Source organism: Phasianus colchicus, chromosome Z (genome assembly GCF_987193195.1).
Source record: "Phasianus colchicus chromosome Z, bPhaCol1.hap1.1, whole genome shotgun sequence".
NCBI classification, from domain to species: domain Eukaryota; kingdom Metazoa; phylum Chordata; class Aves; order Galliformes; family Phasianidae; genus Phasianus; species Phasianus colchicus.
This window is the reverse complement of record NC_143476.1, coordinates 22,974,827-22,999,588: the sequence shown is the minus strand read 5'-3', so window position 1 is coordinate 22,999,588 and position 24,762 is coordinate 22,974,827. Positions and strand designations below refer to the sequence as shown.

Sequence of the window (24,762 nt, the reverse complement as noted above, 5' to 3'; positions counted from 1 at the left end):
GTCTTTGGAAAAGGGAGCAAGCAACTTCTGAGGATTACAAATGCGTAGTGAAGCTGTGCATGGAGAAAATGAGAAAGGCCAAAGCCCAGCTAGAACTGAACTTGCAACAATAAATATTTCTATACATCCATCAACAGTAAGAGGAAAGCTAGAGAGGATCTCCATCCCTTGTTGGATGCAGAGGACAACACAGTATAACTGACAGGATAAGGCTGAGGTACTCAATGCCTTCTTTGCCTCCGTCTTTATTAGTAAGACTAGTTGCTCCCTGGACACACAGACCCTTGTGCTGGTAGGTAGGGATGGGGAACAGAATAGGCCCTGCATGATCCACAGTGAGATGGTTTTGGACCTGCTCCGAAAGCTGGACACTCACACGTCCATGGGGCCGGATGGTCTGCATCCTAGAGTGCTGAGGGAGTTGGCGGATGTGGTTGCCAAGCCACTCTCCATCATCTTTTGGCAATCCTGGCTAACTGGGGATATCCCAGTGGACTGGAGACTGGTAAATGTGACGCCCATTTCAAGTGCCATTTATACAGTCTATGTTTTATTGCTGAGGTACTCTTAGAATCATTCTTTGTTTCCATTGATGTTTCTGACCAGACACAACTCTAGATGGGCTGGACTTTCTTCTGCCTAGTCACTTTTATTCCAGGATGAGCGTGGCTTGTTTTCTTTAGCTTACTTATGTTTTATTCTGAAAATAAGAGAAAATACTGTTGTTTTTTTTTCCTTCCTTTTTTTTCCATGCAGGAGAAAGCCTTTTTTTTTTAGTTTTTGTGCAGGAGAAAGCATTCTTAGTGGCATAAACACTGATTTTTGAGGCCTCAGGTTAAGCCAGTGTTTCTAGAAGCTGAGTATAAATTCCTATAGTTCTCCTGGCTTCTTTTGAACAGCTGAGAAACTCCAAAAGTGCAATCTCATGTGTAAGCAGTATAGAGGGATCTATGCTGCCTTAAATCCCTGCTGATGAGATGACTGACTTTGCTGAGACATGTTAGCTGATAGGAGAACTTCAGAAGTTAGTCTTAATCTTTTAAATACTGGAACGTTCCCTTTTTTTTTTTCTCTTTTTTTCTTTCCTGCTCTTGAGAAAATGCAATATTTTGAGGCTTTAAAGTATACGAAGAATGATGATGATGAATAGTTCTTCAGCTACAAATTCTTTTAATTACTGAAGGAAATAACAAATGGTTTTATTTAGTGTTATCAAGTTTGTACAGGTTCAAGCCGCCAGGGACTAGCCATTTTTTCCCTGTATCTTTTTTTCCTAAAGACCTCCAGAAGAGTCGTTATGAGCAGGCTGATTAACCAATGTCTGAATTAGAAATTCAGCAAGTTGTTTCAGACCTTAGTTGTCTTCTTCTGATCATTTGAGTCAACTAATACTCTCTAAACTGAAGTTAACTCTCAGGTAGTTAACGTGGAATCCAGCAAGAAGAAATGGAATGAATCATAAAATAAAATCATAGCATATCCTGTGTAGGATAGGAACCATAAGGGCCATCAGGTCCAAATTTTGACTATAGACTGGGGAAACCAAGAATTAAACCATATATATGAAGCTTTGCCCAAACAAATTTGGGCCCATGACTTTTTCCTTGTGGAGCCTGTAAAAGTGTGTCGCCACTCTCTCAGTCAAGGACTTTTCCTTAAAATCCAGTCTGAACTTCCCCTGATACAGCTTTAAGCTCTTTGCTCCTATCATTGGTCACTAGAAAGAAGAGATCACTGCCTCCCTTTCTACTTCTGTTCATGAAGAAATTGTATACAGACCAGATGTCACCCCTGAGTCACCTTTAAGGATTTGTGCATCATTGTATAAGCGCAATTGCCTCTGGACAAGGAAAACAGGGTACATGAGATCACATAGCAAAGTCCACCAGATAGCTTCCTCCAACCTGCCTAGTTTTGGAGGCAGTCCTTGGGATTTCGGGTGACTGCTCAATTATTTCACAGAATCACAGAATGGCCAGGATTGGAAAGGACCTCAAGGATCATGAATCTCCAACCCCCCTGCCACAGGCAGGGCCACCAACCTCCACATTTTGTACTAGACCAGACTGCCCGGGGTTCCATCCAACCTGGCCTTGAACACTTCCAGCGATGGGGCATCCACAACTTCTCTGGGCAGCCTGTTCTAGCACCTCATCGCTCTCTCTGTAAAGAATTTCCCCCTGATGTCTTCCCTCCCTCAACTTCAAACCGTTTTCCCTTGTCCTGCAGTTATCAACCCTTTCAAAGAGTTGATTCCCCTCCTGTTTGTAGGCTCCCTTTAGGTATTGAAAGGCTGCAATGAGGTCACCCCACAGCCTTCTTTTCTGCAGGCCTTGCTCAAGTCCAGGTAAATGACATCGGTTGCCTTTCCCTTGTCCACAAATGCCAACACTCCATCATAGAAGAATGTTTGTCATGAAAGATATTTGTCAGCCCTAGGAGCCAAGAGCACTGAACAGATGGACATACATGTTGCTTTTTCTTTTGTTTCTTACATCTTAAAAATTCACAATTATACAGGTGAAAACAAAACAAAACAAAACAAAACAACAACGCATCTTCCCCAGGACAAATTGGGTCTCTGTATTGAATGTCCTATTCCAGGCAGATCCTGGAAGAGGACAAAAATGGGGGGAGGAGCAGGTAGCTGAAATAGTGATAAAAGAGACTGAATGAGCTGTTTCAGAACACTTTGCTTCTCCCTGGGCACAAAGGACTTGCTGATTGCCCACTTTTTTCTGTCTTTGGAATGCAGCATCGTTTTATCCTCTTTGGGTGAGCGGAAAGGTTGAGTCCCTGAAGGTGTGCCTATACCTCTGTAATCTGAGAATGCCAGATACAGGCCTGAAGCTTTGGGACTGTTTTCCGTAGTAACTTCTTTCAGCCTGCAGAATGCTAATGACAGGGTTCATTAGAACAACAACCCCAAAGGGCATAGATAGTTTGTGAAGACAGGATCCAAAGCTCCAGGGTTCACATAAAGGGCATTTATCCTGACATCTCTGACACGAGGGAAGCTTTGCATTTTTGCAAATCTCTGAACATATGAGTGGAACTGTCAAAATCAACCAGGTGAAACAGCTGTGTGTTCTTTCTGCTCATGTTGACAGTTCGGTGACCATCAGTTTCTTCTCTGTGCTGGGATTTACCTAATACTACCTTTACTGGGTAAAAATTTACCTATTACTACCTTTACAGTAGGGAGTCTTTCATCTTGTAATGTGTTTTTAAGCTTGTGGAATTTCAAGTCCTTAATATCTGTTCTGGGAGAAAGGAATCCCCTATGTGGAACAGGAGCAGGTCCAGTAGCAGAGGTGACTGTGAGAGGTGTATCTCAGACATAGCACTGGTATTTGCCTCCTTTATTGTGTAAGCTAATGCTGCCTGCTAACAAAATCAGCCACGTAAGTCTCCTTGCCTAATGAAGCTGGGGCTTCAGTAGTAGAAAACTCCTCATAAAAGCCATCATAGATGGAGACTTCATGGCTAAGGCTACCTGAACAGAAGCTATTTCTTGTTACTCTGTTTTTACAAAGTGTATCATATGATGCTGAAAAAATTTCCTTATGTTAACTTTGGTTAAAATTTGGCCTTATAATCAGTGGAAATCCCATCTGGATTGAGAGTAGTGAAGTACAGTTGATGAAGATGTTATACTAAAAAGGAGATGTGAAGGAAACAATGCTTTTTTTTTTAAAGCAAACTCTTATCTTCTGGCCTTAGATGAGTAAAATCTCAAGTTTAACATTTGTAGAGCAATATTTCAGCTTACAGACAACGACAAAGAGGAGTATGTTTGGAAGTATGCATTCTCAGCAAGATGAGGGCATGGGAGAGCTGCTTGCGTTGGATTTGACCTATACATATGCAGAATTATGATGCAGCATACTTTTGCTCCTGCACCTGAGAAGTGGGGAGGCTTTAAGCTGACTTACAACACTGTTTGGACCATGACCACACTTTTAATTTTCCTCAGTTCCTTTTCCTGACAGCATTGCACTTAAAATAGTACCGTGCTTTTGAAGCTTTGGTTTGTGTTCCTATACCTGAACTTTTAATTACTTGGAAAGTACTGATAGAAGGAAGAAGTGTGTGTTGTCTGTGGGCTTTTACACTGGAGAGACAACTATCTGCTTTAACATTACTCAGTATTCTGCATCCCAACTTTTCCTTAAAAGGTATACACATGTGTATGTATGAGCAAAATGGTGAAATTTCTCCCTGGATTTCTGAGCACCAAGGATAAGTGCTTTTCTTTTCTACTTCTTCTAGGATGGTTTGAATGGGATGTATTAAAAAGAATATAGTCAACCAATCAAGGGAGTCACTCTGTTGTGCCATTTAGAATAATGTGTCCAGTTCTGGGCTCCCCAGTTCAAGAATGACAAATATGGTGAGGGGCCTGGAGTATCTCCCATATGAGAAAAGTCTGAGAGACCTGGGGCTGTTCAGCCTGGAGAAGACTGAGAATAGATCTTAACAAAGCTTATAAATGTCTAACGGGTGGGTATAAGAGGATGGGTCCAGGCTGTTTTTGATGGTGCTTGGTGACAGGACAGGGACCACACACTCAAATACAGAAAGCTCCATCTGAACACAGGTAGGAACTTTTTTACTGTGAGGGTAGCAGCGCACTGGAACAGGCTGTCCAGAAATATTGTGAAGTCTCCTACCCTGAAGATTTTCAAAACCCGCCTGGACACTTTCCTGTGCAGCCTACTGTAGGGAACCTGCTTTATCAGGAGGTTGGACTTGATGACCTCCAGAGGTGTTTTCCAACCCCTACGATTCTATAATTCTGTAATCTTTTTCAGTGTATGTTTGTGGTATATCTTTCTGTCAGTAGCATCCATCAGTAGTATCAAACACAAGTCTTATGGGAAGTGGTTGAGGGAACCAGGATTGTTCAGTCTGGAGAGGAGGCTCAGGGAAGACCTCATCACTCTCTACAACTCCTCCAATCTCTGCTTAGTGGATAACAGCATTCCTTTCCACAACATAAAGCCTCTTTCAATTTTGCGTAGGATCTCTTAGAAACTAAGTTTGGTGGTAACATGGGTACACAAAGCTGAGGACTCTCTTATTTTGCTGCTGCAGTATGCCTACTTCAGATAATCTCTGTCAGTAAAACCTGTGCTTGATTGGGTTCTCTCTCTTTGCCCACTTAGTCCAATGGGAGCTAAGCCAGGTCATTTGATGATATGTTTGAAAAATAGACTTTGCTTGTCACTGAAAGAGCATGAGGTATCCATTGGCCATGTGCCAAAATGTTAGTATTAATAAAAATTTAGGAAGCATTATTTTATTTCTGTAGAATTGATTTTGTTTCACCCAATTCAGATCTTGTCAGAAAATAACAGACGGTGGAGTAGGATGAAGCAAATCTGCCTGTAATGGTTCTTGCCTGGGGACACCATTCTGTTAGCAGGACCCTGCCTATTTGACCAAGGGAGTACTTTCTACCTACTCAGTTGTGTTTAGTGTTTAGTGGGAACTCATTTTAGCTTTGTAAGGCGTCCACCTCTGAAAGAGTAGGAGAAGAGTAACGCAATGAAAGGCTCACAGAAAGGGGATGAGCAAGCTGCTGTCCTTTGTGACTCACAGTCAAGTGATAATTTTTACTGAAGTTTCTCTTTTTTTTATTCGTGTATAGCATAGTCAGCAGCCTCATATCATGCCTTTTCCTCAGGCCAGTAACTTTAATCCAGCCACCTACAGGTGTCTTGTTCTGAGGCATGTTAATCAAATTTATGCCATTCTTGGAAGCAGTCTAGGAAAGCAGATAGCAGATGATCCTTCCCACGGGCATTTCTAGGAAACTTATTCTAAAATATTTCTAATTGCTCTCAAATTACTGTAAGAGCTGTACATCTGAAACAGTATTGAAAATATTTGTTTCAGCGACCCATGCAGTCTCTGGCACCATCCGAGAACTCCCAGCCTATCAAAGAGAGAAGCATTCTGCTTTAGCATGCCCCATTGGCTAGAATAACTTCTACCATTTTGTGGTTGTGTTGTTATGTTCTTGTGCTGTAGCTGTTCCCACCACTTCTTGAGGAGCAGCAATTCAGATCAGGTTTCCTAACAAGCATTTTTATTTCTTTATATGCATGCCTGGTGATTTATTGTCTTGGTGCACTGCTGTGTCTTGAGTTCCTGGCCTGCATGTGGTGCAGTTTGGAATCACTGATTTTCTACTAAGGAAAACACATCAGACATAAAGAATTCTGTGTTCTTAGGGCCTTCCCTTCTACATGACTTTAAAAGAGGGAATAGGAAATGAGTATATTTTAAACTCATCTCGAACCGAAGCATTTGTTTGAAATTCAGAGAACAGTTTTCTTCTTCTGGAACAGAAATTGAGCTTCTCTTGTGCAAGTTTTCCTTGTTAATTTGAAAACATTAAAAACTCGCAATTGCTGAAATTTAAGTTCAAAAATCTCTGCTGAAACCAGTAAACCTAGCAGTTGCCTAGATGAAAATGTCCCTGTGTAGTAAAAGCTGCAAGTAAGAGACCTACATTTCACAGTAATCTTTGACAACAGTCGTAGCTTGTGTTCTGCAAGATCAGATATTGCTTTGGAGGGAGTTCAGGAGTGCTCAGTGCACATGTGAGTACGTGGGCCAGTCTGCAAGCACAAGTCAGACTCACAGCATGGCTGTTCTGGCATACTGCTTGTTGTGATCCCTGCAGGCCATCTCCTTTCAATGCAGATTAGAGGCAGAGGTCTCACTCTAGTAGAGTGCATGACTGAGCTGATCACACAACAGCTTCTTAGTTTTGCTTTGAGCTTGAAAACAGAAGAATAGAGATTCTTGGCTCCCCACCCCCCTGCCTAACTAAATTGACCTCTCAGAGGCATCTCTGCACCTAGTGGTGTGAGGATAATGCAGGGCTGTGTACAGAAAGAAAAGAGTAGGACTTCTGTTGGGACAGGGCCCGGGGCTTTTCTTTAGAGGGGTATTCAAGCGTGTTAGGCTAAAACAGAAAACAGGTGAAAGAGGCCTACTCCTTGTCATATGGCTTTGGGCTAATTCTCCCTTACATTCTAGCTGCTTGATTGGAGGGTCAGTTTCTCTCATCTTTCTTCTGGTTATTTTTGGTGATCAGGTCTCTCACATACCACTAGGCTCTTTTTATGTCAGAGCCTAGAAAAGGGGTGAAAGTGCTACCTGAGATCAGAGAGGTCCTGTACCTGAAACCTTCAACCTTCAATCATGTTTTGATTTTATACCAAACTCAGGTTGAGCCTGTAAGTCCTCTTGTCCCCAGGCCAGATCTGTCTATTGGAGCATGCATAACCCATCTTTTTGATGGAAAGCACTGACATTTTGTAATCCTTTAATGTGCCCAACCTGAGCTGTTCCTGATTGGTCATGTCTTCTGAGCAATTTCGTATCATATACCTGCATGTATTTATATGCATGTGTGTTTTACACGACTTGTTCATTTTGTCTGTTGTGTTTTAGACAATTTTAGCACTCCCTTATTCCTTATTATGTACACATAATTTACTGCACTGCAAAGGCTCTCTGTGAAAGCTTGCACGAGTGTGATGTAAAAGATTTTTTTATGACTGTGTCAAATTTAAAAGGTGAAGACTCTGTGTCAGAAGATCACCTGAGCATGGACAGAAATTGGATTCATCCATGTGCAGTAGCTATTTCCTAAATACCAGTCTAAACTGCTACTGTGAGCAACAGGAACTGAAGATTGAGGAGAGGTAGTGAATTTGATGGTGTGATGTGAACAGATGTTCTGTTGCTTTCTCTTGAAATGTGTGGGGACCCTAAGTGCTTAAACTGGCTCAAGGATAGTTGGTTATCTTTAGAGATTGTCGGGTAGATTGCTTTGTATCTTGTCTCCTTTATCCTGAAGGGCTTGTATTAGGAAAATAAGAATTCAGAACCTTGGCACTTCCTTTCACCACTGCAGAAGGGAATCAGGTTGTTCAATGCTGCCTGACTGAGATGAATACCTAGTCTGAGCTTACTCTTTGCATCACTTCAGTCCTCACCAGCAGAGAGGCACTTCTCAGTGTGTAAGTTATCCCATTCCACTCTCACAAGAGGATTAATAATGCTTTGGAAGTGCCAGTTTCTCTGAAGTCTGGAGCATGGGAGTCTGGAGAATGGTGAATGAATCACCTCTCCCTTTTCTGCTGCATGTATTTCTCCTCTGTGTTAAAGGTGAGAGATGACAACTAAGTTCAGTGCCTTATGAACCTAATGTTGAACTTCCAGTGGCTACTTTTACTTTTTTACGAAGTTTAATTCCAATCACTAATGTTCCCCACATCAGGTCTCTTCACTGACATGACAAAATTCTCACTTTCCACATATTAACAGGACCTGAGGCTGAAACATTAACACACAACAGGCACCAGCAGTGTTAAATTACGTCCACATCAAAATCAAGCTTTGCTTCTTCTGAAAACAGAAGTTAAGACTGAGAAGTTTGAAGAAAATGTAGTTATTGGGTGAGAAAATATTGTATTTTCTCACCCAATTATGTGGATATTGCATTGCTACATTAAAAAAGTTTCATTTGAGTTAGATTACATTGATTTCTTAGGCTCTTGGAGAAGCTTTGTTTTAATAAATACTTGTGCTCAAGTGATACCATCCAAGTATCATGCTTTAAGCTGATATTTCATATGCTTTTTGCTGTTGTGTCATGAGAAACTGCAATTTTGTGCTTCTGTTCATCCAACTTATTTTACTCTAAAAAATCAGAAATTCCTTGGGGTAAGTGTCATCACTGTACTTTGCTTCCTGTCTCCATGCATGTCCTGTCTGTTGGAAGCATTCTGGTTGTTTAATTCTTATTTATTTCTGAAGAACATTAGCAGAAAATGTTTTTTTCTGGAGGTACCAGTGTTAGTACTACTTAGATCTATAAAAGCAAGAGAGTTGTTTATTAAGGCATTTGCTCAAGCCTAATTTTAATTACTGTAGGCTGTTAAATTGACAGATGTTTCCAAAAAGCTAGATCTGTAAGGGCCTGTGCAAGGCCTTTGTTGCTTCTCAGCAGCCTTGTCTGATGAGGTGCTAGAGTGATTGCGAACCGCAGTCAGTATGTAGAGCATTCAGAGTCCTTCAAAATCCCTATACACTTGTGCAATCATTTGTTCATTATGGTGCCAAATTACAGGCTGAACAGCCACTACATCTGGCTGAAAATAGAGTGGAGCCATAAATCACAGAATTAGAGCAGAGCTAGCTAAGACCTTCCCAAACTTTTGTTAGCACAACTGAATTGGATTTTTTTTTCTCCAGTGGCTTATAATGAAAGAACCCAAAGGGTTGACCTGTGTTAATGGCGTTCAGAGCTGTTTTTGTTTTCTGTAGTTACGTGGTTCTTAATCATTTAAAAATTCTTAATGATGTTGACTGACATCTCATCTAGTGCTCTTAATGGTGTAAAGATGCTAGAATGATGCAAATGTTGAGGCCAGACGTGAGGCCAGTTTGAACCACTGCCTGTTATACTCTAGTTGCTGCTCCTGAACAGTTCTCTCACAGCTTTATCCCTTACTGTACCAAGAAATCTACAGAAGCATGAGGATATACTAATCTACTCAATGAGAGGTAGCTTTTCAATCACACCTGTATTTCAGAAATGCAGAATGTGCTAACTGAAACAAGCCTGGGAAGATTCAACAGTCCCTTGTTAGAGGTCCTGTGTTTCTGGTGTGTGAAATGGTAAAATACTGCATGCTCTGAATGTGACACACTTTCTACGATCAGGAAGGTATTTGTTGCCCTTCTCTCTCTTGCCCTTTGTTTCTTAAGTTCTGATTTCATTTTTCTCTTAACTGCAGGTCACTTCATGGGCAACAACACAGTGATCGATGTTTTGAGGAGAGAAGGGTATGATGTAGAGCACACCCCAGCTGGACAAGCCATCAACAAGTAATGCATGCCTTTATTGTAGCTGAGCTTTTGTAGGGAGGGTGGTTTTGTAAACAGTCATGAAGAGGTAGTAGCAGCTGAAAATATGCTAAACAATGAGCTGGGCTCCTTCTGTTTGCTGAAGCAGCTTACTTTTCCATAAAGCAAGTTAGGAAGCAGGATTTTATTGGGTTTGGCCTGTATGTTTTTTGGATAAAATAAACTTTTTTTTTTCTGAGGTTTTAGCTCTTTAACTAACTTCCATAGAATATGCATTCTTGGTTCAGCAGATCTGGACACTGTCTTGTACCACGCAGGCTTCTGTGTTCCTTCATTCCTCCTAAGCGTTCAGCTGCCTTACCTTTTAACACTTTATTTCTCTTACAATGCTATTTTTCATTCTTCCATATTACTCTAAGCCTCGAATCTGGCTGCCCAGGGTCCACTTAGTCTCTTGCTAGTCTGTCCCCACCGTAAGTAATAGCTCTCACGTCCTCTGCTCTTTCCTGCATTTATAAGCCAGGATACTTGCTGTTCTGGTATGTCTTGTAGCTGTCCTTTGAGTTATCCCCTTAGCCTCTCCCCAGCCTATCAGTGGGTGCCTTCATCTATCTCCATGATCTCAGTTACTCAGTTTACTATAAAATGCCAAATGATCTCCATACTCTGCAGAGGATTACCTATGCTTTTTGAACTACCTGCCACCAGCTTAGACTCTGCAACGCTCTTCTCCCCCATCTCTAGTCTTTTGCCAAAGAAGTGTCCTTGTATCCCTCAGAATACCTCCATTCTTCCCTACAGGCACTGCTAAAAGGCCACACTGGAAAAAAGGTTTGATCTCAATTATGTTACTGTTTCCCTTTCATCCTCTGCACCAGGAATGTTCTCCCTCCCTCAGTGTTTGCATCTCTGCTCCTCCTTCCTCACATTTCTGATAAGGGGCTTTTAGGATTAACACTGGACTTTTTTCTTTTATGTGGATTGTCCAGGGGCACATGCAGAGTCTTGTGCTATGCCGGGGGCTCCAGTAAGATACGGTGCAAAATAATAACAGATATTCTTCTCCTGCTGCATTGTTCTATCTTTCTCTTTGCAGCACTTCTGCTGCCTTTTTTAGACTGTGAAATTTAAATTCTGGCAGGCCAGATTTTTTCTGTGATTACTGAGATTGTCCACTTGCACTGAAGCATTATCTACCCCAAACACATCCCCTTAAGTACATCCGTGCATCCCCTGACCCTGCTGCCACCAGCGAGTAGGTAATCTGACAAAGAGAAGGCCTCTGCGCTTCTATACAAGACTTAATAATCCTGAATACTGAAGTAATGCTAGGCAATACTCAGTGTATCAGTGTTTATGGTGATAATAAAAAAACAAATTTTTTATCATCTTTTTTGTTTTTAAGAACTTTCTTAGTTTAGATATTCCTAAAAACAGTTATAGCAGCTTCTTAAAACGTAGAGAGCTCAATATATACTTGAGAATAAACAAAATCTTCTAATCTGTGATAGGAGCAGGAAGAACCTCCCTTTTGCTCCCAAAGTTCCTTATGCAACAGATAAGAGGCTCTGGGACTGACAAAAGGAGAGGATGTAAGTAACAGTCAAGACCCAAGAAGGGACAAGCGGATTAAGTTGATCCAACCAAGCACTGTATTCAAACCAGTATCACCAAAAAAAGGCACAGTGTGTTAGTGATTGAGAATCACTGTAGTACCCATTTCCCTCCTGGTCAGTCTCTCTGGAGACAAAAAGCTGGGCATGAGCTAGCAGTGTGTGCTTGTAGCCCAGAAGGCCAACAGCATCCTGGGCTGCATCAACAGAGGGATGGCAGCAGGGAGAGGGAGGAGGTCGTCCCCCTTTACTCTGCCTTCTTGCAGCCCACCCTGCATTGCTGCGTCCAAGTTTGGTCCAGCACAAGAAGGATATGGAGCTGTTGGAGCAGGTCCAAAGGAGGCCACAAAGATAACTCAGAGGGCTGGAGCACCTCCCAGATGAAGAAGAGCTGAGGGAGCTGGGCTTGTTCAGCCTGGAGAACAGAAAGCTCTGGGGAACTCATTGCCTTACAGTATTTAAGAGAGTTTATCAAGGAGACGGAGACTGACTTTTTCCATGGGCACATAGTTGATAGGATGAGGAGACCTGTTTTAAAATAAAACAGGAAAGGTTTAGATTAGATGTTTGTAGGAAATCCTTTACTCAGAGGATGGTCAGGCCCTGGCACAGCTGCCCAGGGAAACAGCTGCCCAGTGGGTGCCCCACTCCTGGAGGTGCTCAAGGCCAGGTTGGATGGGGCACTGGGCAGCCTGAGCTGGTGAGTGTCATCCCTGCCCACAGCAGGGGATTGGAACTGAGTGGGCTTTAAGGTCCGTCCAACCTAAACCATCACGCGATTATATGATTTTATGAATCTGCTGCTCTGTAAAGAGGTATGTGTAAGGAGATCAAGGGCAGATGACTGTGAGAAGGAAGGCTAGATCTTCACGCATCAGGGAGATGGGTTCAATGGTTCTCAGGAAAGCTAGCCACCTGATTTTTCTGACCATATTGACAGAGTTCACTGTCCAGCCATCACCTTCCGTGCCTTCCATAACTAATTGCACTAATTGCATCTCAGACACTTTACTGGGGGGTACTGAACAGAAGGTCTTTCCTGGAACCTTGACTTTAAAGCTGACTGAGTGAGTAACATGGAGAAAACAACATTTTAATGTTTTCTTTGAAAAAAAAAGTGATAACATTTCTGAATTATGTGGTAGCAAAGAGTTTCAAGAAAAATGTGAGATCTGTAGGAGAACAATTGAGGTAACAGAAATACCCATTGCAAGAGTATGTCAGAATCCATGGGGAAAGATGAGAGCATTTCTATATTTGTATGCCTGTTCTAGCAGTTGCTCAAAGGGTCTCTGGAAGAATCACCTGTAGGTAGTGCTGCAGAAGAGATTATGTACGTGAGTATCTGTTGTTCATGGTGCTCCGATGCTGCAGGTATCTTAATAAACAGCTGGCCATGCAGTTTGGAGGTTGTCCTGGCTGTGGCTATAGCAATATTTTAGCATCTTCTGGCCATATATTTGGTAGAGGAGGCTGCAGGCAATAAGGTAATCTTATCTACAGAGGAGGAGTAGTGGTGCCCACTCAGAGATTTTCACCAATAAAAAGACAGACATGTGAATTACAATCAAAGTAAAGGGAACCATAATCAGAGGATCTTTAAAGAGGTAAATCATGTCCCTAGAGACAACAGGATGTGTGTCAATCAGTAAAGCGAAGATGAAGGTTAGGGGATATGAGATGTTGTGGAGGAAAGCTGAAGTATCGTGACAGCTCAGAGGTGATAAAGTAATGCTATGGCAATCACAAGGATTCTGAGTGGAATGAACAGCCCACAAATCTTTCTGCACCAGTCTCTGTCACATAAAGCTCTTCACATGTGATTTTCCTTGCAGGAAATAAGATCACACTCTCTTCATTTTCCATTTACTTCTTCCTTGATTTTGCAGCCCGCAATCTCACCCTCTTTCAGGATGGATCTTCTTTACTATCTATCAAGGAAATGTGTTCACAGTGATGAGCTAGCTTGAAAACACCAGCCATGCCAAAACACGTATACTGGGCTTCTTGCTCTCCATGGCTTTGCAGAACAGAAAAGAAACACTCCATAATGCTGGGAAGGCTTCACTGACTGAAGTCATGTTTCTGCACAGTGGTCTGTACTCTTTTGTTACCTTTCTGAGTTCCAGTCCAATCCAGTCTCCAACTTTGTCCTGTTAAAAAAAACAACAAAAAACTTCTGCATCTCTTATCTTTATAAAGTAGTCTATAGATCAGATAAATATTTGTGTTGTGCTGTGTTCACAGAGTGAATTGAGTATGTAGGTTTATTCAGAAAGTTGTGAACATGGAAAGAGATAGAATCTCTGTTCCAAACAAGGAAAAGAACTGTGGGCAAGGAAAGCTGAGATTGAATAGGAGACTGCATGCAGGCTGCATATCTTGTAATATGGGTGGGGAGATGCTGCTTACTTGAGGTATTATGAAACAGAGCTTGAGTAATCAGGGTGGAGCTGGTTGTTTCTTTGAAACATCCCCTTCACACTAAACTGAGTTAGAATTGCCCTGACAGCCATTTCTGGGGTCTTGACTCAGTGATCTCTTGGGCTCATACAATCATAGAATCACTTGCGTTGGAAGGAACCCTTAAAAGCCATCTAGTCCAACTCCCCTGCAGTCTACAAGGACATCTACAGCTGGATCAGGTGCTCAGAGCCCCATCCAGCCTGACCTTGAATTTCTCTGGCCTCCCTGGGCAATCTGTGCCAGTGCCTCACCACCATTACTGTAAAAAACTTATTTCTTGTATCCAACCTAAATCTCCCCTCTTTCAGTTTGAAGCCACTCCCCTTGTCCTTTCACAATAGACCCCACTGAAGAGTCTGTCCTCTTCCTTCTAATAGACTCCCTTCACATATACTAGAAGGCCACTCTCAGGTCTCCCCAGAGCCTTCTCTTCTCCAGGCTGAAAAGCCCCAGCTCACCCAGCCTGTCCTCCTGGGAGAGATGTTCCATCCCTTGGAACAATTTTGTGGCCCTCCTCTGGACACACTCCAACATCTCCACATCTCTTCTGTACTGAGGACTCCACATCTGGATGCAGTACTCCAGGTGAGGCCTGACCAGTGCAGCACAGAGGGGCAGGATCACCTCCCTTGCCCTGCTGGCCATGCTTCTGTTGATACAGCTCATGATACAGTTGGGTTTCTGGGTTGTAAGGGCATGTTGCTGGCTCACGTCCAGCTTGCTTTCACCAGTACCCTCAGATCCTTTTCAGCGGGGCTGTGCTCCATCCTTACATCATACCTCATGAACTGATAGTGGGAGTTGCCACGACCCAGGTGCAGAAGTTGCACTTGGATTTGTTGAACCTCGTGGCGTTCTGCTGGTCTCATTGCTTGAGTCTGTCTGGGCGTCTCTGGATGGCATCTCATCCCTCATGTGTATCAACTGTACCCCACAACTTGGTGTCATCTGCAGACTTGCTGAGGCTGCACTCGATGCCACTGTTGATGTCATTGATAAAGTTGTTGAAGAATGCTGGTCCCAGTACTGATCCGTGAGGGACAGCACTTGTCACTAATTTCCATTCAGACATTGAGCCACTGACCTCAACTCTCTGGGTGTGATTTTGTAACCAAGTCCTCATCCATCAAACAGTGCACCTGTCAAATCCATCTTTTTGATTTGGAGAGAAGGGTATTATGGGGACTATGTCAAAGGCCTTAAAGTTTTCAGGGACCATGACAAAGGCTTCTCAGACTTGGCATGTGAGAGAGGTGGAATACCCTTATAGTCTGACTGCAGCATGTTTGAACTTTCAGATCATGCTGCCAGTCTAAACCAGACATTTTTAAATCTGGGACCAATGCAACTAGAAAGCTAAAGGCCTGACACCTATTTCCTCACTGTTCGCTGTAAGTGCATGCAAAGCTCACATCTGCTTTGGAGTAATTGGCTGTAATTACTCAGCCTCTTACCACTTCCCCTATGATGGTGGCCTTGATGCTGCCCTTGCTAGTCTACTCTCCTTGCAGTTACTTGCAGATTAAGTGGTCCAAAAGATTGCTTAGTGGTATACTGAGCCATTTCCAATTCTAAGCAATTTCGAAGCATATTCAAGATTCATTTCTGCAAACAAGACCATAGTCTGTGGACTAGCTTGTGGCTTGCCTTCTCTACCACTGAAATTCACTGATCAAGGACTAGCATGTATCCTAGTTGTCCCATCCCTGCCCTTTATCCCCATCATGACAGGAACTGCTGGAAGAAACCAACTGGACTGTGTTCTGCTGGAATTCAAATTAGAAGAGTATGGTTTGAACTTCTCTGACTTTGAAAATGATTCCTCTTTCGTCTCTTTACAGATTTGCAAAGATACTCCCAACTGCTCTTATACCCTGGGCCAGACTGCATCTTTTTCTCTGATCCAAATTACCTCTTTTCCAAAGTTTTTTTTTTTTTTTAATTAAAGACAAATATTTTGGTCAGAATATTTACTTCAGGAAGAGGAAATAGGAATACAAGGCAGAAAAATAACCATACTTTTCTATCTGGAGAAAACATTTGTTTTGTATCTGTCCTGATGATATCTGTACCAAGATTCTGCCTCAAAGCCTTTAAAATGCTATCCATGTTCCCTCCTTCTTCCAGCGAAAAGCTCTCCAAAACTTTGTTAGCCTTTTCATCGTCCTCACCAGCACATCACCCTTATGTAGTGTCCCAGGAGCTCCCACTGTCATTGCATACCCTGAAAGAGGAGGAGGAAGAACTCTTGCCTCACCTGCTGCTCCCTGATGGCATCGACGTGCTGGAGAAGGTAGAGAGAAAGTACAAAAAGAAGAAGCAGCACCAGAAGAAGCAAAGACTGCGGCAGTTTAATGACCTATGGGTTCGCTTTGAAGAAAGGTAGCTAACGGCTGGGAGGGGAGGTGGGCTTGGCATGCAAATTGGATTTTAGCTTGGACTGATGAATGAAGTAGGCCAAACTCCTGCAGAAGCTAGATATGTTCTGAGGGTGTAGGATCTGATCTGCCTCACCATGATTCTTGCTGAGACATTTACTCAAGGCTGATGTGCTTTTAGTGATGAAATTGCTTCTTCCTATAGGGTTAGGTTGGTGGAAAACCAGGCATAACATGCATGGAAGCCTTGCCTAAAACATTTTACATTTGAGCTCAAGGGATTGTAAGTACATAGTACCTATCTTAATCACAGATGACTGGGTCCACTGGTAGCCTCTTGGATTTTTACCCAAGAGCAGCTGCATATGTGGGAACTCTCATGTCTAGCATACGTGCTCCTTGCATTTGGACAGTGTTTACACAGTATTCCTAGTATCTGTATTCTTCCAGTGCTAAAGAACATGCAAGCCTTGAGGCATTACAGGAGATCTAAAAAAGAGAATGACAACCCAAAGCATGATTGAGTTAAGATGAAAAATGGAGCATGTTGTGGGGAGAAGGTTCACATCCTCCTGGCAGTTTTCACACAAAAGAGCTTTCTCACCTACAGGAATTATAGCAGCCTGCAAAAAAGACTCCTTCTCCCTCACAAGTAATACTTAGGTCTGCAGCTGAATGTGAACATTAATGTTTACCTTGTGTCAAATAACACACAGGCCTGATTCTAGCTCTTCTTATATTTCTGCCATGTTCAGGTTGAGAACATGTTATTTTTGTGGTGCTATAAATGAACAAAAAGGTCAAGAAGATGGAGAAGACCTGCAGTTCTTAAACTGTTTCTACCCTCATTTTTTCTCTCTCAAAAGCATATTTCTTCCTGGTCCCCAAAGTCCTGAGTATCATGCCTCTTTGTCCCAGCTGTACCACTGCTTTGAGTAATACAGTGCTTTCATAAGCTGCAAACTGGTGCAGCAGCTTTTGATTTTTTTCTGTTCCAAGCATTCAGCCTTTGTCAAACTTTTTAGATCAAACTCTTTTCCCTCTTTTCTAGGGCAGTTTTCACTCCTTCCTCCTTCCAAACTAAGTGCACAGGGTTTGGGGAGAAGGGGAGACAAATGTACGTAGAGGTTTGCATGCCCACTGACAGACATATACACAGTCCAAGATATGCCAATTCAACAAATTGTTATATTGATCACATCTGATACTGTGTTTTACTGTAACATTTAATCACAGAATTGTTTGAGTTGGAAGGGTCTCTTAAAAGCCATCTGGTCCAACTCCCCTGCTATGAACAGGGACACCACAACTAGATCAGGTGCTCAGAACCTGACCTTGAACATCTCCAGGGATGGGAGAAAGCCTGCAGACTACATTTATTTCTATTAATGTAGTTGATATCAGCTATTTGCTTCTCTTGACAATCCATTGTGCTGAAACACCAACTAATGATTTGGAGTCCTTATCAGCCTAAGCTCCCACCCTAACTGCACATCAGCATCTTCTGTTTTTCATAGGCAGTTATTCTTGTGAAGCTCAGGAGCATCAGTAGGTGCCCTGAAGTAAGCCTCAATGCCTTCAGGAGATAGAATATTGGAGGATGTGTTATTGTGACTGAATTGGAGATGTTTTAGGGGAGCATACTGGATTGCAAGTGCAAAACAGTAGTGAAGTAGAAGCAAAGCTAATTATGACAGTTTAGGAAACTATGACATAAATACGGGAGCAGAAAACGCCTTCTTTCTTTTTTGTTTGTAATCTTTTCTGTCCTCTACCAATTAGGTCATCCTTTGAGCTGGAAACCTGCTCAGGCGCTAGGCTCTTACTGCATCTGGCTGCCCACGCGGCCCTGTGCCGAGCGGACAGCCCCACCTGGTGGCACTGCGGACACCCGGCTCCTGCTTGCACGAACTCCCTGGTGCCTTGTCACAGGAATGCTCCCAGGCCCCTGATGCATGAGCCTTGCATTTATAACTTCACGCCTGGAAATGTGAAGGATGCAGCCTGAGTGACCTAATTGTCACTCAACGCAATTGTGCATTGGATTACAATAAAGACAGGGATCTCTTGGAAAGAATCCAGCAGAGGGCTACAGAGATAGTGAAGGGCCTGGAGCATCTCCCCTGTGAAGAAAGGCTACGTGAACTTGGTCTGTTTAGCCTTAAGAAAAGAAGACTGAGAGGGGACCTGATCCAGCTCTATAAATATCTAAGGTGTGGGGGGCAGATGGTGAGGCCAGACTGTTATCAGCAGTGTGTAGAGACAGGACAAGGGGAAATGGACAGAAACTGGAGCATAGGAAGTTCCGCACCAATGTGCGCAAGAACTTCTTTACGGTGAGGGTGACGGAGCACTGGAACAGGCTGCCCAGGGAGGCTGTGAAGTCTCCTTCTCTGGAGATATTCAAGACCCGCCTGGACTCCTACCTGTGTGACCTGGTGTAGGGATCCTGCTTTGGCAGGGGGGTTGGACTCAATGATCTCTGGAGGTCCCTTCCAACCCCTACAATTCTGTGATTCTGTGATTTGGCTGAATTGCTTTGGTTCATGCTCCTGTATGTATGTGTCAGTTAACAGCTGTATTTCTTTCCTGTGCCACCTGCTGGTTTCTCTGCTCAGACATCCTATGGGACCTTTGCACACAGAAGGGTATGATTTTTTAAAAAGAATGCTAATTGCCTTTCATTTCCCAAAGCATTCCTGCTTTATGCACTTAGCCAAAATGAGGCAAGAATAGAGCACAACAGTTAGGGACTAGATGCAGGAAATATGACTTTGCTGTTGTGTTTGGCAGGTAGGTTTGCTTCTGACTTTGTCACAATTTGTCTTCCATTTTCACACAGCACCGTGATGCCCTGGAAGGCACATCAGCCTTGTAGGTTTGGCATCACTCATGGCTTTAATCCATTGTCCAAAGAGAGACCCTTATATCTTTTCTAAGCCTCAACTTGCACAGCAACACTGCAGGAGCTCACTCAGCTCTGGGCAGTTCGTGTCAGCAGCCTGCAGGGTAAAAGTCCTCTCCTTCACCATGTGCTGCCATAATGGGAGCATAGTATTTTGTAGGCTCTCACTCAGCTCATGCTCATCACTAGCCCAGGGTCCTCAGTACCACCAGAGATACCTTGAGACACTGTGATCTTTTCCCTATGACATTTCTGTTTTTAGGAGGTGTTTCTGGCCGGGTCTCTTTCTCTCCTTAGGGGATGTCATTTCAACTCTTTGTAATTCCTGACCCCTGGAACAAGAAGGAAAGGGGTGAGCATAGTCCAGACTGAAGTGCACACGTAGAGAAGTATGGTAGGGGAGAATGGATTCAGCTGAAAGCAAGTGCCTCATTCCTGTAGAGCTGAGCAAAGCAATTCTGGTGCAGGAATGCTCCTCTGAAGCACAAGTGGTTTTGTTCTTATTTTCTGCCTAGCTGGAGTGTTAGGAAAGCTGTCACCTTGCCCACCTACCTGCCTGTGTAGGAGCAGAGATCAGGCTGCTTGGGTAAGTCTGAGCACTACTAGTGTTTCAGGGCAGTCCCCACCCTCCTCAGCTTGTTCCATGTTGTCCCTCAAGACTGATTCACACTTGAGCTAGGGCTTCTGTATACATCAGCTGTGTGAGAACTGCCCATGCCCTTCAAGAAAGGAAGAAGCAAGTTTCTGCCATTAGACCCAATACTTTGGTGAGCATGGAGCCAGTATAAGAGACCATGCCCAGCATCTTGAGTGCCCAGAAGATGGGCAGTGGGGCACAGAAGCCAGCAATGTCCTGCTGTGTGGGTTTCAGCCAGTTCTTGGCTAAGTCTGGACTGACGTTCTTCTTTGCTTGCCTTGCAGTGCCACCGACCCTCCTCCCCGTATCCGTATCATCAATGGCTACATCACAGTGGAACCTCAGCCCCGGGGCCATGGACGGTTCAGTCCCGCTCGCACAGACACCAGCTCGCACAGACACAGTGGCTCTCACCAGCTCTCCCACTCCCTTTTGCTCTCACTACTGACTTTGGCTATGCATATGATTAGGCTGCACTGAGATGTAAGGGGAGCCGAGTGGCAGAGCTCTCCCCTTAAAAAGCAAAAAAAGAGACTTAAATTAAAGATAAAAATAAAAATGGAAGACTTTGTGAGTGGGACACCTATTCTGTGGGGTGTTCTCAGACTGCTTCCTTTTCCTGAACCTGGATCATTAACACTATTAACTGGTTTGACCTGCCCAATACAGGAGAAGATATTTTAATGAAAGTCTTCTTTATCCTTCTCTTGCAGAAGAGTGACTTCATGTTATCCCATAATGCTTTGGGGAAGTGTATAATGTTGCTATAACATAGCTGTTGTTTAGCTGTATGAGCCCAACTGAGTTACACTTTTTGCACCTTCAGTGCCTTGTGTGGGGATTTACACACCACTAGCTTGTTTATTAGAACAGAGTATTTTGGTCATATGAACACAGCTGGGAGGAAGAGGTTAGTATTCTCTGGTAATGCTTTTAATCCTTTTTAATTCCTGCTTATTAGGGCTCCAGATTGTACATAAAGGTTTATAAACAACACCTTCTACAATGGAATAAAACAGTAAAGACTTACAAACACAATGTTTTCTGCTGTCTGTGTAGCACTGTTGTAAGACGGATACAACTTAACCTCCAGTGTCCAGGCTCTTTAACACTAATGTGTGTTTTAGGAAAAACTGATTGCTGGGTTTTTGCAGTTTCTATTTACTTGTGGTTTTTATATTTGCCTCCAAAATAAGAAACTTTCAGTAGGTGATCTTGCAACACTGGAATCAGGTTTCCCCTCTTTATCTAAATCAAAAATATATTGTTATTTTATCGTTGGATTCATTATCTTTTTTTGGGGGGGGGAGGGGAGGGGGAAAAGGGTGAGGGGGAAGGAAAATCCTTTCTTATACTTCTACAGAGTTAGATTCCATTCCAGGAAATCTTTGACAATTTTCTACTGATCATCAGACTTTCCAAATTGTTCTAGGTCCTCTGCTATCTACTTAAAATGAACATACTATATTGACTCATGGTTCTAGGTGATAATGAAAGTGGTGATAATGGTTTTTTGTCTCTGTACAGGACCTCCTCTTGTGCCCATGCTGACTCATCTTATGAGAAACATGTCCTCCCTCATCTTGGAAGGGCTTCATAGCACAGGAAAGTCTCATGAAATTTTTTGTCTAACCTGTGAGAGGACTTACAGCAAATTCAGGCCTTGGCACCTTGCATGCACAGCAGATCCCTGCCCCTGTGAGACATCAAAGGATATGATTTCTTCAGATTTCTCTTCTTATGAAAGTACTTCACTACTTCTTGTTACTTGTAAAAAGCACATTTTTCCTCCTCCTTCTGCTGCACAATTCTGCTTTCCTCCAGGAGGAAAAATGTTTCTAGGTGTGTTAACAGACTTTTCATCCAAGGATCTCAAATCCTGGTCCTCTTCCAGGAGGACTGTACGTAAGCAAAGCCTCAGATTAGTGAGGAAAAGAAAGAAAGCAGAGGCTGAATATTGCTGTTTGCAACAGGGAAAGAAGTTTTTATGCACTGGGGTAGAAGACAGAATCAATTCATTGCATATTCCTTATCAAAAGACACCAACATCTCAGAGACATTCTGTTTTCCATGGGATGACATAGCAGACAGGTTGGTGATGTGTTCCTGTCTGTCTCCCCTCTCTGACTAGTCATCTGCTGGTGTAAACTCTCATAGACTTGGTGTGTCTGGCCTTATTTTCCTTGGGCTCAGTGTGATCTGAACAGATCTGTTCAAATGGGGGATAGCTTAGCTACAGCCATGCACTGCAAGCCTGACAAACTGAGCAAATGCTTGTGTACTTATGAGTGCATCTGAGGCAGGCATGAAAAGCATTACACCAGAATGTTCTGCTATCTGCTAGCCCATGCTTTGGCATTGTGGAATTGCTGTCCCCTCTCAGCTGTGGCACAGACTCAGTGGGGTCTGCAAACATTGGAAGAAGGGAGTGGAGAGCTTTCATGCCCTTTTTCCATTACCAGATAAAGGCTGCCCTTCATAAAATAGTCATAGTCTGGCAGTTCTCTTTGTTCACTCCTCCACAGTTACTCCTGAGTTTCACTTCTGTGCTGGGTGGAACAGCCGCCATCATTTTTTTTATACTGGCATGAGAGACGGGTAACTATAAGACATTCATGAACCACAAAGATCAGAACTTGTTCTATGGATGACTCAGTTTTGGTGATGTCACTCATCTGTAGGTTGTTTCCAAGTGCCTGACTGTCAGGAAAACAGAGATGAATTGTGACAGATTTCTTGCTTGCAAAGGCTGCATCCTAAGAGTCTTTCAACCCAGTTTCATTCAAGGTATTTTTGAGAGTTACATGGGCTTGGCTTGATACTTGTGGACTAGTCTAGTGTTTTGTACCCTTCACATCTTTATCCGTACCAATCACTGTGGATGGGCTGTCAAACAATAAAATCTTGAAACCGTGACTGGCATGGAAACAGAGCCTTATTCTCTCTGCGTATGCTACTCAGCTGTTTAGAGCAGCCTCTGTGAAATGCCAGGTGTAGCTCCAGTTTCTCTCTAGTTCCAAGACATATTTGCTTGAAGCTGGAGCAGCGCAAAGTTCCTAGGGCATGCTGAAGTACCACCCTTCTGCGGGCCAGGGAGCTTGAGAAAAGCAAGCATTCCATATGCTCCCAGAAGGCTTCACTGTCCCTCTAATTGTCCCGTCCCTAACTGTATGAGGGCTGCTCCAAAAGTAATGCCTCCTATTTTATCATATTGGTCCACAATGCCAGAAATGGATATTGGTGGTATGGGAGTAGAGGTTGAACTTTCCTGCCAGTATGGCATTACATTTTGTTGCCATGTGACACATGGCAGCAGAGGGACAGTCTGACAGAATGGGGTCTCACATGGAAAGATGAAGCAAAGATGTGTCACTGAACTCCTCCATGCAGAAAAAATGACACCCATGAGATTGATCAGTGCCTGATGGAGAGCACACAGTGGGTATGGGCACAGTGAGGTGATGATGCGTTTCAGATGGGCACTGTTGACAGCAACAGTGGGCCACCTCTGCTGCTGAGGTATTTATATGCACAACATGCAGGCTCCTCTCATAGATGGTGAAATTGCTCAGCTAATGGTGGTGACTGTGTTGAAAAATAGTGTTTTATAGCTGAGAATGTGCTCTGTCAAACACTCTTATTGTGCTCTATTTAACTGTTCTAGTTTCCATGGAAATAAATAGGAGGCATTACTTGCAGAATGACCTATGTAGCTTTGGTTGCCTTGCAGTCTCTCCCAAGATCTGTCAGGGTTACGGTGAATAGCAAACTTGATTCAGAAATAACTGTGAATCTGCAGGTGCATCCTTCTTTTGTGGAGGAGGTGTGAGAAGCACGCTCAAGATCAAAAATTTCTAATCAGGCAAAGATCTCTGTGAAGAGCAGTTTATTCATTACTGCAATAATGGGCACACACCCCCTACTGACAAGGGAGAAATTGCACAACCAGTCAGTGAAATCCATTCCTTAATATATCCTGGGTTTGACACAGGTAAAGCCTCTCCTGGCACTCATGGTTGTGTGTCTCAGGTTCATCAATCTTCTGATGCTGTTGCTACATTACACTTCCATAGCTACGTTACACTTCCACATAGCTACATTATGCTTCCGTACAATGTCTATTGCCAACCCATTGTCTTTGGGCATATTCTGTACTTTTTACGACAATAGGAGGACAGTATTTTCAACAATCTGCACACTAGTTCAGTCCTGTACCTCCCCTACTGTATACAATTACCTTACCTAGTGCCTGTGCCAATTTTACCTGGGTCGGAACGCCCCAGTCTCAACTTTACTCTGTTCAGCGACTTTCTTTATGAAAGGCAGCTTATCCTATGCTACATACAGAAATACTGGAAATTTCCACTGCATAAACACAACCTACTTCTCACAGAGGTGAAACTGGTCTCCTGAACATGCCTCCCCATTTTCTAAGCGGTATAACAAAGCATACTTTGCTATGTCTGAACATCATTTTCCATTCTCCTTCCTTTGTACTTACTAATTAGTTGACGCACTCTGCTCTTCCCCACCTTACTGAATCTGTTTTCATAAAACATTTCTCCAGTGTTGTGTGTGAACTGATCTTGTTTGAGGTGATTGGGACTATTGCCTGCAGGTTTCTCATGGCCAAGATTTCTCAGCTGGGAGACTGGTATGTGTAAACTCAGTGTTTGAAAATGTCCCGGAAAATGAATTTTATACAACTGATTTAAACACTGTGTAAAGTATGAATTTTCTGATTTTCCCCAGAGGTCACTAGAAAGCAAGGCAACTTTCTCAGGCATTCTGATATTGAGTACCAGGTCTTGGTTCCTTGTAGAAGATTATGTGGTGTGTGGAGTTTTGTACTGAACTTTTGTATCATAT

At 43.1% G+C, this 24,762-nt stretch overlaps 1 protein-coding gene across 2 annotated transcripts in view; it reads left to right on the top strand.

The window, feature by feature from the left end:
• TRABD2A (TraB domain containing 2A) overlaps nt 1-20,911 on the top strand; it is an 83,413-nt gene extending 62,502 nt beyond the window's left edge. For both annotated transcript variants that reach the window (XM_090131815.1, XM_090131814.1), the window contains 3 exons: nt 9,825-9,915; nt 16,101-16,355; nt 20,178-20,911. In XM_090131815.1, coding sequence (XP_089987941.1) covers nt 9,825-9,915; nt 16,101-16,355; nt 20,178-20,373 — 542 coding nt within the window. In that variant the 3' untranslated portion in view covers nt 20,374-20,911. The remainder of the gene's footprint in view (nt 1-9,824; nt 9,916-16,100; nt 16,356-20,177) is intronic.
• The last annotated feature ends 3,851 nt before the right edge of the window (nt 20,912-24,762 follow it).